Here is a 16,721-nt window from a genome sequence, read left to right on the forward strand (position 1 = left end):
CTTGACATAACCCCCTCTGACAGTTAGGCTCATCCTGGAGATCATCAGGAGAGTGACAAGGTCACTCCTCATGGGGTTCTGAAAACCAGGTCACCAGTCCCATGGCCTGAAGCCACACCAAGGGTCACCTGGTGACACTTGCTCAGAGCCCTGGGTTGGGGCGTGGTGGGGGGTAGGGAAAGCACCACCTCCAAGGGACACGGCGGCTGCCCTCCATGCCCACCGGGCCTTTGTCTTTGGCAACCCAGAAGCTACTGAATACCAGGGGGAAATCGAGGCAGTTAAAACAGAGGAGAAAAGTGACTCACCTGAGGACTCAGAGCTAGTAAGGGCGGAACCCAAAAAGGAACCCGGGGTGGGGACTCTGCAGGATTGGGCACTCCCAACTGCACAGACCTCTGCTCCAACAGCAGGTGGTGAAAAGTGTGGGCTCGGGAACCCCACCTGGGTGTGCATCCCTGCCCCCCCCATCAGATCTGAACATTCCCGAGCCTCACTTTCCCCATTGCCAGAATAGGCGAGTCCACAGCACCCCCAAACTGTGCTGTTGTGGAGTCCGAGGAGACGCACACATAAGCTGTCATGACCCGGCGGGGCCCACCGCCTCCCTGGGCGAGGCCAGAGGGTCCCCAGCAGAGCCTCACCTTGCGGTCCTCCTCCCGCTCCAGAGCGGAGCTGCTGGTGTCCCCGGGGCCGCTGGAGGGCATAGCGGGCAGCTGGGCGGTGGGAGGCAGGCTGGGGCTGCGCGGGGCTGGGGGGCTGCTTGGCTTTGGGTAAGGAATTATCCTGGTCTTTTAAAGCGCCGTTAAAACTTGAACATAGATACGGTGCTGAGCCCTCGGGTGCGACGCGGCCTGGTCTCTGCCTGTGGGTCTGGGCCCCTATGGCTCCACCTGCGGGAAAGAGAAGAGGGGTCAGCCGGGCAGGACCCCCCCCCCCCCCCAAACCCAGGCCCCGCCCGGCCCCCGCCGGCTCCCCAGGGTTCCTGAGGCCTACTTCCTCTGCCCTCGCTCCTCTTCCTCACCTCACCGGCCGCTCGCTCGGCCAGCCCGCGGCCCCAGAGAGCGGGGAGACTGAGGCAGGGCCGCCTCCGGCCTCCCTGCAGCCTCAGCCTTGCCGTGGCGCCTGGGCCCCGCTTCTGGGACTTAGGCGGCCTCCGCCTTCTCCCTTCCCTTCTCATTCATTGGGTTCTTTTTTTTTAACCTTTGAACACTTCCCGCACCCTCCCTCCCACCCTCCACCCCCGACCCCTGGGAAATCCCAGCCACCCCCAGCCCCGCGACATTTTCCTTCCACACGCCCCACGCCCCCGCCCGCGGTGTTGCCGCCACGTGGAGGAAGTGAGCGGCCGTCACAGGATGTAGTGAAATGAGTGTCACTGCGCCCAGGACGGCGCCGGGGCCCAGGGCGTGCGGCTCCACGCTCGCGCGCTGCTCTGCAGGGGGCGCTGGGGCGCTGGGGGCCCGCTGCCCCAACCCCGGGACTCTTCTCTCTCCCAGCCCCCAGAGACTGAGCCCCAGGTCACAGCTGGGGGTGGGGGGTGGGGCGCGGTACGCTGGACCCCTCCCCCTCCGAGGAACCCAGAGTACAGCCCCCCCCACCCCGTCAGCTGTGGGGCAAGCCCCTGCCTCAAGAGGCGCCAGGGCCCGGGAGGGATTGGCAGCAGAGGGAAAGTGGGAGGCTGGCTGGATCCCGGGCCACCCATGCCCTTCCCCTTCCAGTTCCCGGTTCGGCTTCCCCCGGGCTCCCCCACCCTCTTGGCCGGGTTCTCCCACCCCCCCTGCAGCCAGGGCTCCCTGGAAAACCAGGAGCGGGAAAATGCACAGCCTCAGCCCCTTCCCCAGGGCCAGGCCACGGAGGGGAGGTGGGAGGCGGAGGCCTTGCAGTCCTGTGGGTGGGGAGCCAGGAGGGGCCTCCTTAGGGCCAGGAAATTCAAGACTCACCCCACAGGTGAGCCCTCAAGAAACCCCGGGTGTCAGGTGCCTTATCCACCCCCAGAGGCCCTGGGCCCACCTCTAGCAGGGTGCTGGGCTCACTGAACACCACTTCACTCCACAGGACAAATGAGTAAGTGGCAGCAGTGAGAGGCACTTCACTTCCTCCTCCGCGGTGACTACCCTCATTCCTGATTTATGTTGAATCTAAGGTTGGGAGCAGAGGCTTGAACCCGCATCTCTGACTCTGAAGCTTGGAGGGGCTCTCTGTGAAGCTGTGCCCCGGCTGGCACGAACCCATGGACTGTCCTCTCTGGAGCCGGCTGGGTGGGGCCTGGGGCCAAAATGTCTGGGCACTGCAGCCCAGCTCCGCCAGCGCCCGCCCGTGCGTCCCTTGCAAACCCACCCCCATTGACTACCGCAAGCACCCCTGATCACCCCCGATCACCCCCACATCCAGACCTACGAAAGCAAGGTGAAGCTGAGAGCAGGACACTCAGCTCCTCGCTCGGGCTTCTCCGGCCCTCGGTTTCCTCGTCAGAAAAGAGAATGAGGCCCAGACCCCACCCAAAGCCCCTCAAGGCTCCCCCAGCCCTGACCCCCACGCAGCCGGAGGCTCCTGGGCAAGGTGGACGAGGGGACAGCAGAACCCAAGGCGGGGCATCATCAGGGGCCCCGAGGGGGTGTCCACAGAGACCCAGGCACACAACACTTTGCTTCAACAACCCCCAGCGGCCCAAAACTCCCAGGCGCCAGCTGCGCCGGCAGGAGCTATGAGAAAGAAACCAATTTCAGAGAAGCCCGAGCTACCAGGGGGCAGGGAAGGGAGGCAGCAGGGAAAAACAGAATGTCACAGGCACTGACCCCAAGAGCAGACGCCCAGGAAAGGAAAGGCAATGTTCCTTCCTCCTCCTCTTCCTCAGCCCCTCACCCTGACATCTGTCCTACAGAAAACACAGCCGGCTGGTCAGTACCTTGGTCCAGGTGGGCCTCAGTGGACCAGCCCTGCCGGGAGCATGCCTCGAAAGCACCCGGCATCCTCCAGAACCATCCGGTCTGAGGTCACGCTGGCTGGGTACTGCAGAGCTCTACAGAGCCTAGGCCCCCGACCCCCACCCAGTGCTTCCCCCTGCCCCCAGAAGCATCCTTCTTTTCTCGAGCTGACCCACCCAGGGAAGTGCCCGCTCCTGGCCCGCTGTCCAGACACAGCAGCACATGCGTCCCTCGGCAAGCGTCCTCACCATCCAGGCTGAGGGCTCTGCCACAAGACCCACCACGGCCCCCCCCTGAATCCTCGCCAAGCCCCCGCCACCACGACAGGCAGCTTTTATTTTCTGCTCTGTACATCTGCTTTCCACAGTGAACCTGAATCACATTTATGACAAACAAGTAAAAGCACATTTTTTTAAAGAAATCCCATCGTGAAAATATCACCGTCATCACTCCTTCAATTACAAAACCACTGCGGAAAAGTAATTGGGATTTTGAATACATACAACACATCTCACTCCTTTCTAAATCCAAGTTAAAACTCAGTAGAAAGGATTTTTTTCTTTAAGATGATACAAAGTCAAAAGATAGGGCTGACCACCACCAATAAAGTATTGGAATCTGGAAAGCAGACTTGTGACAACCTGACTTCAGACAACAGTGTCAGAGCCGAGTGATGACACAGAGCCCTTGGAAGATGCCAGGCATGGCCAGATCAGGTACCAGGGGACTCAGGGGTGGGGTGGGGGTGGGGGGTGGGAAGAGGATGTGTGTGCAAAACTGAAGAGGGCTGAATGAAAGAAGTCAACCCGTAAACCCAGTTCCCCCCAGAACTCTGATGGTTTATTCTCCAGACAGTGTATAACTGTGTGTTGTGTGTGTGTGGAGGGGGGGGTTGTCTCTGCAGAGACAGCTGACTGGCACAGTTCAAAGCTGAGGTGACGCACCAAAACCAAAATCAAGGTGCACTAAACGCCCAGGCTGAGTCCCCCGGACCTTTCTCCCACTGGGCTCCTGGAACACTGGCCACCAGACCTTTATCTTCTTCTCTGGACAACTTAACCAGTCCAGGAGGAAAGGCCTAAGGAGATGCTAGGACTGATACCAGAATCACAGTGGTGTTGGCACGGCTTGTTTGGGTGGACTGTCGTAGCTCTTACTGTCAAAGAGTGCCAGCACTGTGCTCGGAGCTTCCAGTCAGGCAGAAGGAAGCCTCTAGGATGGAGGAGAGACACTGGAACAAATAAACCAAAAAAACAGCTTTATCTAGAGACGGTACTTCATATGCGAAATAAGAATGGGATGCTTTTTTTTTAAGCTTCTAGAAATGAAAATTGTGCTAGCAGAAATGCAAAACTCAATAGAAGGGCTTACACTAACAAGAATAAGAGATGGAAAAAAGGAAAGGAAGCAAAAGAGAATTGTAGAACTGGTCAGAAGGTTCCACACCTAAATAAGAGGAAAACGCAGAGGGGAGAAAATTATCAATGAAATACTTCAAGAACTTCCCAGAACTGGAAGGCAGGGGTTTTTGCCTGATGGAAAAGTCACAGAGCCACACCAGGGCACACACTGTGAAACTTCAGAACATTGGGGCAAAAATAAGATCCTATACATTTCCAGAGAAGGGGAGAAAAGTGACATAAAAAGGATTAGCAATCAGAATGGTTTCAGTTTTCTTAACACCCATATTGAAAGCAAGAAGACAGAGGACCAATACCTTCAAAATTCATAAGAAAATTATTTACCAGTTATAATTCTCTGCCAAGCTAAATTATCACTTAAATGTGAGAATAGAATAAAGACATTTTCAGACATATGAGGTCTCGTGCTTTCTCAAGAAGCCACAAGAAGGTGTCCTTTAAGGAGCTCCAACCCAGGAGAAAAGGGAAGGGAAACTCAGATGCTGGTGAAGAGGTGGGCCACGGCAACCTGTCAGGAGGCACGGAGGGCGGTCAGTTCAGGTCTGAGCAGCACTGACTCAAAGCTCAGGAGGTGGCGTGGTGACCCACCTCTTCGACCTGCCTTTATCCTCTGCCCTTTGACCTATCTTCTGTCCTTGACCCTCTTCTGCCTTTGACCCATGTCTTTAACCTGAGGAAACTATAAGTGTCCCTTAGTTATCCATACTCTTTGTCATCTAAACTCAGAACAGAATGGATTTGATATTGAGGAATATCTATCCTGGAGAATGTGCTTGAAACTGGGGAGTAAACCAAGCAAGAGAAGACAATGAGATCCAGAAAACAAGGAGGACTCTGACCAGAAGCAAGGCAAAGGAGCTTCCAAGGACCACCACAAAGGGAAGTCACAGAAGGCGACCTATGCCTGTGTGGCACCTAGACAGCAAGCAGTCCAGAGAGCCGGAGAGTGGATAACTAAAAAAGTGGAACTGAAATATTGATCACCTAATGTGGCTGCCTTATAGAAAATTATACTGAAAACTGTTAGAAGGTCTGGTACCAATTAGCAACCTTATTACCAATAATAAGGTAACTATTAACTTCAGGAAAAACAAAAAGCAAGAAAACCATCATAGTACACTATAAGGCTTAGCTGTGAATAATAGTTGCATTAGACATAAAGATGTAAACACTGTATGTTGATTTAATGTACATATGTATATATATATGCATAAATGTATATATGTATAAATACATGCTTGTATACGTACCACCCCATACACCCCCCCACACACAATATTTTACTCTCCTATTGCTAGTTACAAATTACCACAACCTTAGTAGCTTAAAACATACACAGATTTATTATCTTACAGTTCCATAGGTTAGAAGTTCAAAATGGTTCTCACTGGCTCAAATCAAGGTGTTGGGAGGGTAGCATTCCTTCTGCATGCTGTATGAAAGTATCTTTTTTCTGGACTTTTCCAGCTTCTAGAGCCTGCCCATGGCCCCTGGTGCATGCCCCTTCTGTCTTCAAAGCCAGCGATGGCCAGTTGGGTCTTACATCTCATCACTCTGACTATGCTTCTGGCATCAAATCTCCTTCCCTGACCCTCCTGCCTCTCTCCTTACTTACCAGGACCCCTGTGCTGAGACTGGGCCCATCCAGACACCAGGATAACCTCCCCAGCTCAAGACCCTTAACTGAAGCACACTGCAAAGAACCTTTGGCCATGTGGGTAACATGTTCTCAGGTTCACGGGGCTAGGATGTGGACATTCTTTGTGGGCCATGACTCTTCCTCCCTCTACAGCTATTTAGGAGGATGGCTAGGAAGCAGAAAGGTTGGGCATTCAAGGGAGCTGAATTCTCATCCACTAAATAAGGGATCAATATAAAATGTCTAAAACTGATGAATCAAAAATATGCACATAAAACACGGAGATGTAGAATTGCTAGAAGAAACATAAAAGAATTGAAAATGGTTGCGTCTGAGAGGAGGAAGAGGGTAGGAGTAGGCAAAGAACAGCCATATTTTGCTATGAGCATTATAGTTCCATGGGATTTCTTAAATTATATGCATGCACTACTTGAGAAAGTAAAAAGAGAGAATGGGATGGGAGTGAGGGCTCTCGCCCCGGGTGCAGCCATTGGTGGTATCTGGCCTCCGTTTCTCCTCTATAAAATAACAGTGTCATACCAGATTTCTAAGGCCCTTCCACCTCTGTTGTTCTATGAAACCATCACATCCCACGGAATAACCATTATCAGCTCCTCACACCCACACACAGTTTCATCACTAGTTATAAAAGTGGTACCTCCTTCTCCGCCTCCATCACTGCCACCCCACCCCATCCCCTGTGAAGTGTTCTCCAGACACGTCATTTCCACCAAGTCCAGCCCATGCACAGCTTGGTGCACCTCCTTTACGTTCCTCCCAAGTGTGAATGTCACTGCTGCCTACATCGCGGCCACAGCCCCAGCTCACTCATTCACCCCACCCAGGCCAAAGACCCACAGTTCAACTGTCTACAGGGGCTTCAAGACCCTCCTGCCACGTCAGGTCCCACTGCTACCCCCAGACTCTAACACCACTGCCACCTTCTTCACCAACCCCAGCCTTCACAACAAATTGACCAGCTTGAGGCTCATCTCCATCCGGGCTCCAAGCAGCACCGCGCCCGACCCTTATCTCACTCTCACCCTAACGAGGGCCCACCTGCGACTAAACTCTCCCCCAAACAAAACCATGACCGCTCACAAACCCACACCTTGCTCCTCCAAAACCAGTCCTAATGTCATCACCCATAAGAGCCTCTACCTCTCCATCTCAGGTCCTCTATCTGAATTGTTGAAAAAATATTTGACAGTCCCTGTGGTCAGTCTTTCCTCCTCCCTCTACCTGAATTCCACCTTTCCTGTGGTGGACTTTGTTCCCATTGGTCGAGTTACTCTCTCCTCCTTTCCGGTGGGGAAATACTCTCACGGGGTGTTGGCTGTAGGTGAGCTGCCCCCGCCCCTGACCCCAGCCACAGAGTGAGCAGTGAGCAGGCCAATCAGAGGCGTTCCTGGAACTTTTAAAAAAGTTATTTTTATTTTTTACCAGGGCTAGGGAAAGAAGCTATGCTGGTCGGATGTGAGTCAGGAGCTGCTGGCTGTTGTCTTCCCACCATGTGAGGAGAGCTTGCCCTGGAATAAAGGCCCAAGAGGTGGAGACAGGGGACCAAATACTGAAGCCACTGCCTGGGCCGCTGGACCAGGCTGGACCTGGAAGCAGGGGTAGCGCGGCCCCCACAGCGGAGCCGTCACTCCCCTGGCGTGGGTGGGGCTCTGTTATATGTGGCCCACGCGGCACTGACTCACTTGCTAACCCCACGGTGTTCCCCCACGGCGGGCGGCAGAGCGCAGGGTCGAGGTGGGCGGCAGGCGGAGTGGGTCCAAACCCTGGCCTTATTCCTCTCAGTTGTGTGACCAGAGGCAAAAATCTGTGCCTTAGTTTTCTCTGGTGCAAAATGGGAAAAATATCAGTTCCTAGGGCTCTGTGAAAATTAAAGTGAAGTGCATTAAATATGCTTACAGGAGTGCCTGACACAGAGAAAATACTCAATAAATCTTGACAGTTATTCATGCCTGACTATCTAGCCCACAGTTGTCTCTCCTGTCTTGAAGGCCCTGGAGTGCATACAAGAGTAGATTACTCAAGCAGGAGCTCATGATAATTAATAATTAAGCTCCTGCAACGTGCCAAGCACTATAAATACAGCTTTTCAACTTCAATGTCTTTTTAATCCTCACACCTACCCTTTGAAGTGGGGGCTATTTTTATCCCCATTTTCCAGATGAGTAAAATGAGGTATAGAAAAGTTAATACAATTGCCCAAGGTCAATGGTGAGTGAGTGGTGGAACCAGACACAAAACCAAGCCTGTTGCATCAGGATCTCTCACACTCAGCATGTGACTGCTTGAGTTATATGAACTTGGGGTATGGATTGCTCAGAAAACAGTTTGTCTCCCTTCCCTGGCTAGGCCCGTCCACCGTGGGGGCAGATGGGATGGGGTGGAGTGGGTTGGCAGGAAGGCAATGTAACCTTTTGATCCTAGGATTCAGTGCCCTGCCCAAACGCAGGAGTCATTCATTCATTCATTCATTCATTCAACTAATTACTGAGCACCCAGTGCATGTGCCAGGACCTATGCTACAGGACAGGCACCGTTCCACTCAGTCCTCCCAACAATCCTGTGAAGCAGGTGCTCTCGTGGTTCCCGTTTTACAGGAGAAAAAACTGAGGCTTAGAGAGATAGCCAGCTGGAAAGCCCCAGGGCCAGGTCTGCTAGCTCTGGAGACTTCAGATCATGGCGGCCTTTGGGCACGGTGGAGCACAACAAACCCCGACCCCAGCAGCAGCTCAGCGCAGTTCTCCGTGCCTTTGATAGGACACCAGCCCACACGGTACAGCTTCAAGGCCGAATTTCCTCTCTGAGCCCAGGAGGAGGTGCAAATGAGTCCCACGGGCTTCCAAAGGCAGGAAGGCACCTGGAGCCCTGGCCCATGCGATCATCTGCCAGGGCGGCAGTAAGTGCCGGGGCCAGCTGAGGGCTGAGGGGGACATCCAGGGCCTCCCAGGAGGTGGCATCTCCCTGCTATGTCTTCCCCTTGCCCACTACAGCCTCTTTCGGTTACCAGCCTGGGCTGGGTAAGGAGAAGGGACAGGGAGGGAGATCCTGAGGGCCTGACCCCTCACAACAGGCATGAGATGCCCAGTCTCACCACAGCCCTGCCTTCCAGCAGCATCACTCCTGCCCTAACCACCAGCTGTCCATTGAATGCCGGCGCTGCTGGCCATGGGCCAACTACCCCACCATCCACTTACCCACACCAAAGCTCATCTGTTCTGGCTGCAAAGTCACCCTTGGATGGCCTGTGGCTCTCCCCCCACCCCCGAGGCCCTGGCGCCGCCATCCCTGGCACCGCCAATGCAAGCATTTCTCATCACTCCAAACCTGCTGCTGCTGTGGAGGCCACATTGCCTCTGCTCATGCTAATGGTTACCATGACACAGCCCCAAAAGCAGAAAGAAAAGGTTTATGCCCAAAATAGATGCTCTAAAGGAGCTCAAGTTGTTCTCGAGAACCGAAGTGAGCCACTGCAGACTTCCCTGAAGGAGCGTCACTCCCAAGTCCGCAGGTGGGGAGAGGCCCTGCCCCCTGGGGTGTTCCGGGCCCTGGGAGTCAGGCGCCCAGCGCAGCGAGGCCCTCTCGAGGCTGGACGTTGACGGAGAGCCAGCATGGGGTCCCCGGCGGGGCCTGCTTCTGGCTCTGGCCTCTCCAGTGGCCGATGGGCCACACCTGCATTTCTCTGCTTTTCCAGGCTTTTCTAAAGAATGGGTCACACCTGCCAGCTCCAGACCCCCTTTACCTACTCTCTCCTTAGGCCCCCGCCTCTACCCCTGCCTAACCCTTACCTCTGAAACTGGGCGCTTGAAGGTCTTAATCCTGAAAGGGAGAATGCACGCCCCAGGGGACCCAGCAGTGGCTCACTGGACAATAACCCACCCCCTGGCTATCTCGGGCCCCTTACCCCACGAAACTAACAGAGAAATAAGTTAGTCCTCCAGCTGGAGTGCTTGATCCAAGTTGCCAAGGAGAAACTGGGTTATTGCTACATGATGGAGGCATGGGTGATGGCGCCCAAACCCTGGAAATCCTCTTGGGCACCTCAGAACTGCCGCACTCAATGGTAAAGGCTAATGGAAAACTACAGAAAACCATAAACAGCAGGATTTGGAATCTTGGGGAGTGAAGGTTTGTGTCACCCCAGCAGATAAAAGAGTGCTGGCCAGCTGAGGTTCTGGCTGAGTGCAGAGGACACAGAGAACGGGTAGAGGGAGAAGGCAGCCAGCCAGCAAACGCAGCCTCCCGGCCAAACAGGCATGAGGGCAGGGGGTGGTGGATTTCCACTTACTTGGTATGTGCAAGTGTGTGTACTTCTAGATGGTGGCCATATTCTTCCTTCTCCTTCCCATTACCTTATATACAAGTTATGGGAAGCGATCTTTATAATTTAGCCTTTAGGCAACAGAATATTCAGTGGAATTGTGACTGAGTTTGGAAAGTTATTAATATAATTAGGGATTGATACAGGGGCTGTTGGGACTCCTTTCTTGGGGAAAAGGGTGAGAACTTCTTCAGCTGTAAGAGTAACCATGCCGTGTTTGGTCAAAAGAGTGCTGTTTTGTTGTCCTGGGAGTTCACATGCATGCAGAAGGGCACACACGGAAGCTGAGTAGCCAAAGGGATAGTCTGTACCAATTATCGATTTATTTCACCCTACACTGCTGGCTCTGTGAAAATGGACATGGGCCTTTTAAATATTTTTCCTTTGCCAACCGACATGACATTAAGCTTCGTCAGTAGAAGGTATTGGAGCAACATTGCAGGAGGAAGGAGTTTTCCTTCCTGGTTCTGATGTCTTCTCTTGGAGGGCTCCTGCAGTGTGCACAACTTCTCCAACAGCCAGCTCCTGAGGCTGGTAACTGTGTCGGGCGGAGTCCATTCAGGAGACAGAAGTCACATTGGCAGTAGTTTGAACAAGGGCAGTTTCTCCAGCGTCTGGCCCTTGCAGCATGCATAGCTTCCCCAGAATCCAGTTCCCACAGGGCGGGTGGCTTCTCTAGTGTCAGGCTCCCGGGGCATACACAAGAGCTCCTCAATGCCCAGCTCCTGCAGTGGGCACAGCTTCCTGGACACCTGGCTCCTGCAGCCCCTGTGGCTTCCCAGTGCCCAGCTCCTGGGCTGCCAAAGCTTCTCTAGCACCCAGTTCTTGCAGCATGCAGCCTTCCCAGCGCCCGGCCCCTGCAGTGAGGGTGCTTCTCCAGCACCCAGTTCTTGCAGCATGCAGCCTTCCCAGCGCCCGGCCCCTGCAGTGAGGGTGCTTCTCCAGCACCCAGTAATTACAGCATGCAGCCTTCCCAGAGCCCGGCCCCTGCAGTGAGGGTGCTTCTCCAGCACCCAGTTCTTACAGCATGCAGCCATCCCAGAGCCTGGCTCCTGCAGTGAGGGTGCTTCTCCAGCACCCAGTTCTTATAGCATGCAGCCTTCCCAGAGCCCGGCTCCTACAGTGAGGGTGTGTCTCCAGCACCCAGTTCTTGCAGCATGCAGCTTTCGCAGAGCCCAGCCCCTGCAGTGAGAGTGCTTCTCCAGCACAAGGCCCTTGCAGCATGGACAGTTTCTCCAGCGCCCAGCTCCTGCAGTGAGGGTGCTTCTTCAGATGAGGCTCTTCTAGCACAGACGGCTTCCCCGTACCAGGCTCTAGCAATGCATGGCCATCATAGCAGGTTCACCCAGCCCCTCCCTTGGGTGACTTGGTAGCAGGTACTTCCAGTGAGACAGCGCCCATGAAAAGCTTCCTCCGACACCCTAAAGAATGGGTTTCCAGTAAGTTCTAGGGGGCAGATTTCCAGCAAGTTCTGTTGATGCAGCACTATAGCAACTTCTCTGCCATCCAGGGGAACGTGGCCGGGCCCTCTCCACTGAGGTCTGGGGCTCAGCCTGCAGGGTACCTCTTCTTGGGCCACTCTTCCTCAGCCCTAAGGGTAGTGGATGCTCCTTGTATCTGCTATTCCTGTATTCTTTTTTTTTTTTTTGGCATGGTCAGGCACTGGGAATCGAACCTGGGTCTTTGGCATGACAGGTGAGAATTCTGCCACTGAGCCATCGTCACACTGCCCTCTCTTTCTTTTTATTAGCCAATCCTTCATTACTCCAATCCCCTGTTATAGTAAATAATTCTCGTATGAAGCTTTCCTTGCTGAAATTGCCATGAGGTTTGGTCCCCTGAATGGCCCCTGATGGACACCAGCACCCACAGCCTCACAGACCTCTCTCCATCGGGCTCCTTCAGCTCTACTCAGCATCTCTTCCAGCCAGTCGTCCCCTGCTTCAAGCACTCATCCCTCAGTCCCTGACTGAATGCCACTGACGAGCCAGGCATGGGGGTACAGGTGGCCTCCTGCTTTCAGAGGCTCACAGGCAGGGGATTCTCTGGTTCTCTCCCCTGGTGGGCCCTGTGGCTTTGTCTCTGGGGCTGCAGAGTGGGGACCCTTCACTTCTGCCTTTAGTTCTTCCCTAAATTCTCTCCCTCTGAGATACCTGGGCTTAACGCAGAGCGGACCTCCAGCCAGAGGGGGCTCCATCTTTATGTCCTGGACACCCCACCCAGATGACTTACAGTTGCTTAAAACTCCATACTTCTAGAACCTGACAGCTCATCTTCCCTCCAAAAGCAGCTCCATCTTCTGACTCCTCTATGTGGAAATGGCTCTACCATGCCCTCAGCTGCCTGTGCCCCAAACCCTGGAGTGGCCTCAGGCCTCACACTCCTCCAGGCACCTGAGCCTCGGGCCATCCTGTCCATCCTGGGCCTGCCAGGCCCCCGGGGGCCGTTCTGGAACATGCCTCCTCCTGTCGCCTCTCCTCCCAGCCAGCCCGTCTGCACTGGCTTTCCCACACACTTCCTCAATCAGAACCCATGTCACCTGATCAAAATGTCCTAACGTCGGTTGTGGTAATGCTTGCACAACTCTGTGAGTGTACCAGAAATCACAGAATTGTATACTTACAACAGGTGAACTATAATTTTATCTCAATTAAAGCTGTTATTAAAAAAAGTCCTACACTGCCAATGACTGTCATGCACAATAAAATCTAAGAAGTCCAGCCTGGTCACCCGCTGATGGCCTGCCCCAGGGTGGCTTCTGCCGGCTACTGCCACCTGGCCCCCACTCCACCCACCTGACCCCACCGTCATCATCCCCTCTTCCCGCACTGTGTCTACACTCACACCATTCTCTCCTCCAAAACGGGGGACCCTCCCAGAGTGCCCAGCCAGCTGGGGTCCCCACACCCCCACCTCCACCTCCTCGACCACCCACCCAGGGGTTTTCCATCAGTTTCCATCATGTGCTGAGTTAGCCTTTCACATGCGCGTGTCCGTGTTAGCTTCCCCAAACAGAAGAGGTCAGAGTTCACATCTTGCACCTTCAGGGGCCTCCAAAGCCCAGGGGCAAGCAGTGCCCCTGCCTCTCCTCTCTGCCCCGGGTGACCCTCGAGGCAGAGAGGACTGTGAGAAATCACTCCCAGGCAGCTGCAACATCCCAGCGGTGCCTAGAGGGACCCCCCCACAAACCCTACTCTCGGGGTCACTTGGCAGAGTTCCCTAAGGCACCACGCCAAAAGGAAGGCCCTTGCGGGGGGCTCCCAGGGCCCCACTTTGCCTTCTCCAAGCTGGAACGTGCACCTGCTGCGGGCTGCGCTGGCCCCATGGCCCCGCGGCGATGGGGCCCCAGGTCAAGGTGCCGGGGAAGTGAAGGAGACAAGGGGCCAGTCCCAGCCCTCAGGCAGGGGTAGGCGAGTCCTTGGCTGACCAGGAGCACCCTCCCCCACCACGCTGCCATGGGCATGCCACCCCACCCCCAACACACACCATATCACCCTCCTCCCTGGTTCTGCCCCCTGCCCACCTGGAAACACTCCCTCCAGGCAGGCCAAGCGACACCAACTAACCCCCCCCCCCCACAACAAGCTGGCTCGCTCCGCGCAAAACCAGGAAGTCCCCCAAGGGGTGCTCAGGGCCCAGGAGCTTCTCTTCTGGGGGCAGTGGGGACTGGAGCTCCTGGGACACGGCCCCTTCCCCATCCATTCAAGCGGGAAGGAGGCTGCCGCTGTCAGAACTTCCCTAGGTCACTGGCCTGCTTTCTTCTCACCCTCTGCCCCGACCCAAACAAAACCATCAGCGGAAGGGGATTGAGGGGTGAAGAAGGGCCCCAGGGTGCTGGGCAGCCTGACCCCAAAGCACTAGCCCTGCTCCCCGCCTGAGTGGGCCTACTACCCTTTGGGTCCTAAGGGCTGGGCTTAGTCTGACTTCACAGCAAAACCGGTCTTGGCCCTACCAGGGACCAGAACCTCAGTCTCTCCATCTGCAAAATGGGGGCCCTAGGAGTCCCCACGAGTCCCTGCCTCATAAGCCTCGTTTAAGATAAGAAGTCAACTGAGCCCAGCGTCTAGCACAGGGCTTTGCACACAGGAGGTGCTCAACAAGTGTTAGTGTTTTTGTTTTTATTTGTTTAAAGTTACTACGCGATTGGTCAGGATCAAAAGCCAGTATGTGTTCTCAGGACATCGGACCCCGGCCCAGCGCGTGCTCATTCCCCGGAACACCTGCTGCCTGCTCCCGCGGCCGCCAGTGTCCCCCAGCCTTTCCCCGCAGCCCTCCTCCAGGACGGCCACCACCCCATGGCCAGCAGTTGCAGGGGTCTCCCTCACCAACGCCCCCCACCCCTCCTTCCACCCTCGAGGCTGTGAAGAACCTGGAATCGAGGATGTGGGGGGGGACTCACCTGCATGTGTGTGTACACACACATACACACATACACGCACACGCATATACACACGCGTGCACACATATACACATGCACACACACACATACACACGTGCACACACACGCACACACACATGAGTGTATACGCTTTCCCCACAGTATGAGCCACAGAGGCATGTGGGAACCAGCTCGGGACCCTCACAGCTATTCATGACATTGTTCTGAGAGAACAGACAAAACACCGCCCTAAACATGAACGTTTGCAGTGGAATTCCTTCAAGAGCCGGGAATGCCTGTACTAGAAAACTAACGGAGCAAGAGAAGGACTGCATAAACTTGGTTTGCCTCTGCAAAATTAATACCAATTACCAAAATATTTATGTGAACTGCTTACCATTTACACCTAATTACCAGGTGGCACAATTACGCATATCATTAAGGATATGTCAGATTAATTATACTGGAAGTTTCATCTGATTACACCACCACACCCTCAGCTCCTATGTGCCCAGCCAGTCCCGGGGGCCACCGGTGAGCATGGCTGTACGGACAGGTCTTTAAAGTTCAGACTGATTTGGTTTCCACATTCGGAAGACAGGAGTTCCTGCTTCCGCCCCGGCCAGAGCCAGCCTGGGGAGAAGCTGCTTCCACCGGAGCCTCCAGTAGGCACACATGTGTCACAGGGCTCCCCAGGGCAAGACTGCAGGGTGTAGGGGCCCCGGTCACAGCCCCGTGGCCACCATAAGTGCCTGATCACGGGAGACGCTGGCCCCACAGTCGCCTGAGGGCCAGCTCCGTAAGCGGAGCAGCCCACCCATGCCCACCCATCTCCGAATCCCACCAGGGCTCTGCACCCTTTCCCCTGGCACCCCAAGCTGCCCACTGGGCAAGGTCCCAGCCCTGGTCCTGCCCTGTGTCCCACCCTCTCCTCTCCTCACAGCCATGGGCGGCTTTGCTCAGACCCTCTCTCCCCTTTACTAATTAGGGGAACAGGAACTGCTCCCCTATGTCCCACTGAGCTCAGCAGATGCTCTTCAAAAACACTGGGGTAGATGGGTTTAGGGAAAAGACCTGGGAACAAGAGGGCTCATGATAACATGATAAACGGACCTTCCCAGGCACATGGAACTCAAATCTGACCGAGGAGGCAGGAGTGACAGATATGCCTCTTGGGAGGCAAAGAGCAACAGGGAACTCAGCAAGGAAGGGGGTGAGAGAAGGAGTGTGTGCAGGCACGTGCACCTCTGCAGAGCCAAAAATGAATTCGGTCTTCAGGCACCTGTGGGGCAAACCCTATAATGATTCTTCTACAAGATGAGTAAAATAAAATGTCCAGGTTTAGTCCAGGAAGTAACATTTAAAACAAACAAACAAAAACACAAACCTGTGAGGTTACCTCTGCTTTACAGATGGCAAAACTGAGGCTAGGAGGGTAGGAGACAGGCCCTGGGACACACACCTTGAAGCGGCAGAGCCAAGATTGAAACACTGTCTGCCCAGTGCCAGGTCAGGGCCCCCGGCACGAGGCCACGCACCCTCTCGCCTCTGCCTAGGTCCAGGGATGCTGACGTGGCTCGCATTGGTTTTCTAAAACTTCTGTGGAAACAGCCTTCGGATGATACTTCATCTGACATACAAAAGACTCATTTCTATTTCAGAGAAATGTTCCTGTTTGCTTCCCAAAAATGCTGTCCCACCGATCTTGGCTGACCCGTCCCTGAATGGAGAGGGACAGCTTTCCAGCCGCTCTGCGGTGCAGCTGGGCAAGTGAAGGGACATGCCAGGTCATGCCACCCGTTAGTGGAGGAACCAGGTCTAGGCCCCATGGCTCACCGACTGGGGGCCCCCAAAGATCAGCATGTGGGTGGCACCAGCACCTGGAGATGTCACTTCCCTCCTCAAAAGATCTGCAGGAGCTGCCCACCAGGTGGAGAATAAGACACACACGCCTTTCTAATCCTGCACACTACCTCCCCTTCCCCTACCGACCCCCCGTCCCACCTCAAGGTCGTGTGAC

At 54.8% G+C, this 16,721-nt stretch overlaps 1 protein-coding gene across 4 annotated transcripts in view; it reads right to left on the bottom strand.

The window, feature by feature from the left end:
• The window catches only part of DNMT3A (DNA methyltransferase 3 alpha), a 132,950-nt gene that overhangs the window by 77,065 nt on the left and 39,164 nt on the right, over window positions 1-16,721 (bottom strand). For all 4 annotated transcript variants that reach the window (XR_013172325.1, XM_077152297.1, XM_077152296.1 and 1 more), the window contains one exon: window positions 645-893. Coding sequence is in view for 3 of the 4 variants with exons in the window: in XM_077152297.1 (XP_077008412.1) it covers window positions 645-707 (63 nt within the window). In the remaining variant the exon portion in view is untranslated. The remainder of the gene's footprint in view (window positions 1-644; window positions 894-16,721) is intronic.

The sequence above is a fragment of the Tamandua tetradactyla genome, chromosome 3, assembly GCF_023851605.1.
Source record: "Tamandua tetradactyla isolate mTamTet1 chromosome 3, mTamTet1.pri, whole genome shotgun sequence".
Lineage (NCBI taxonomy): Eukaryota > Metazoa > Chordata > Mammalia > Pilosa > Myrmecophagidae > Tamandua > Tamandua tetradactyla.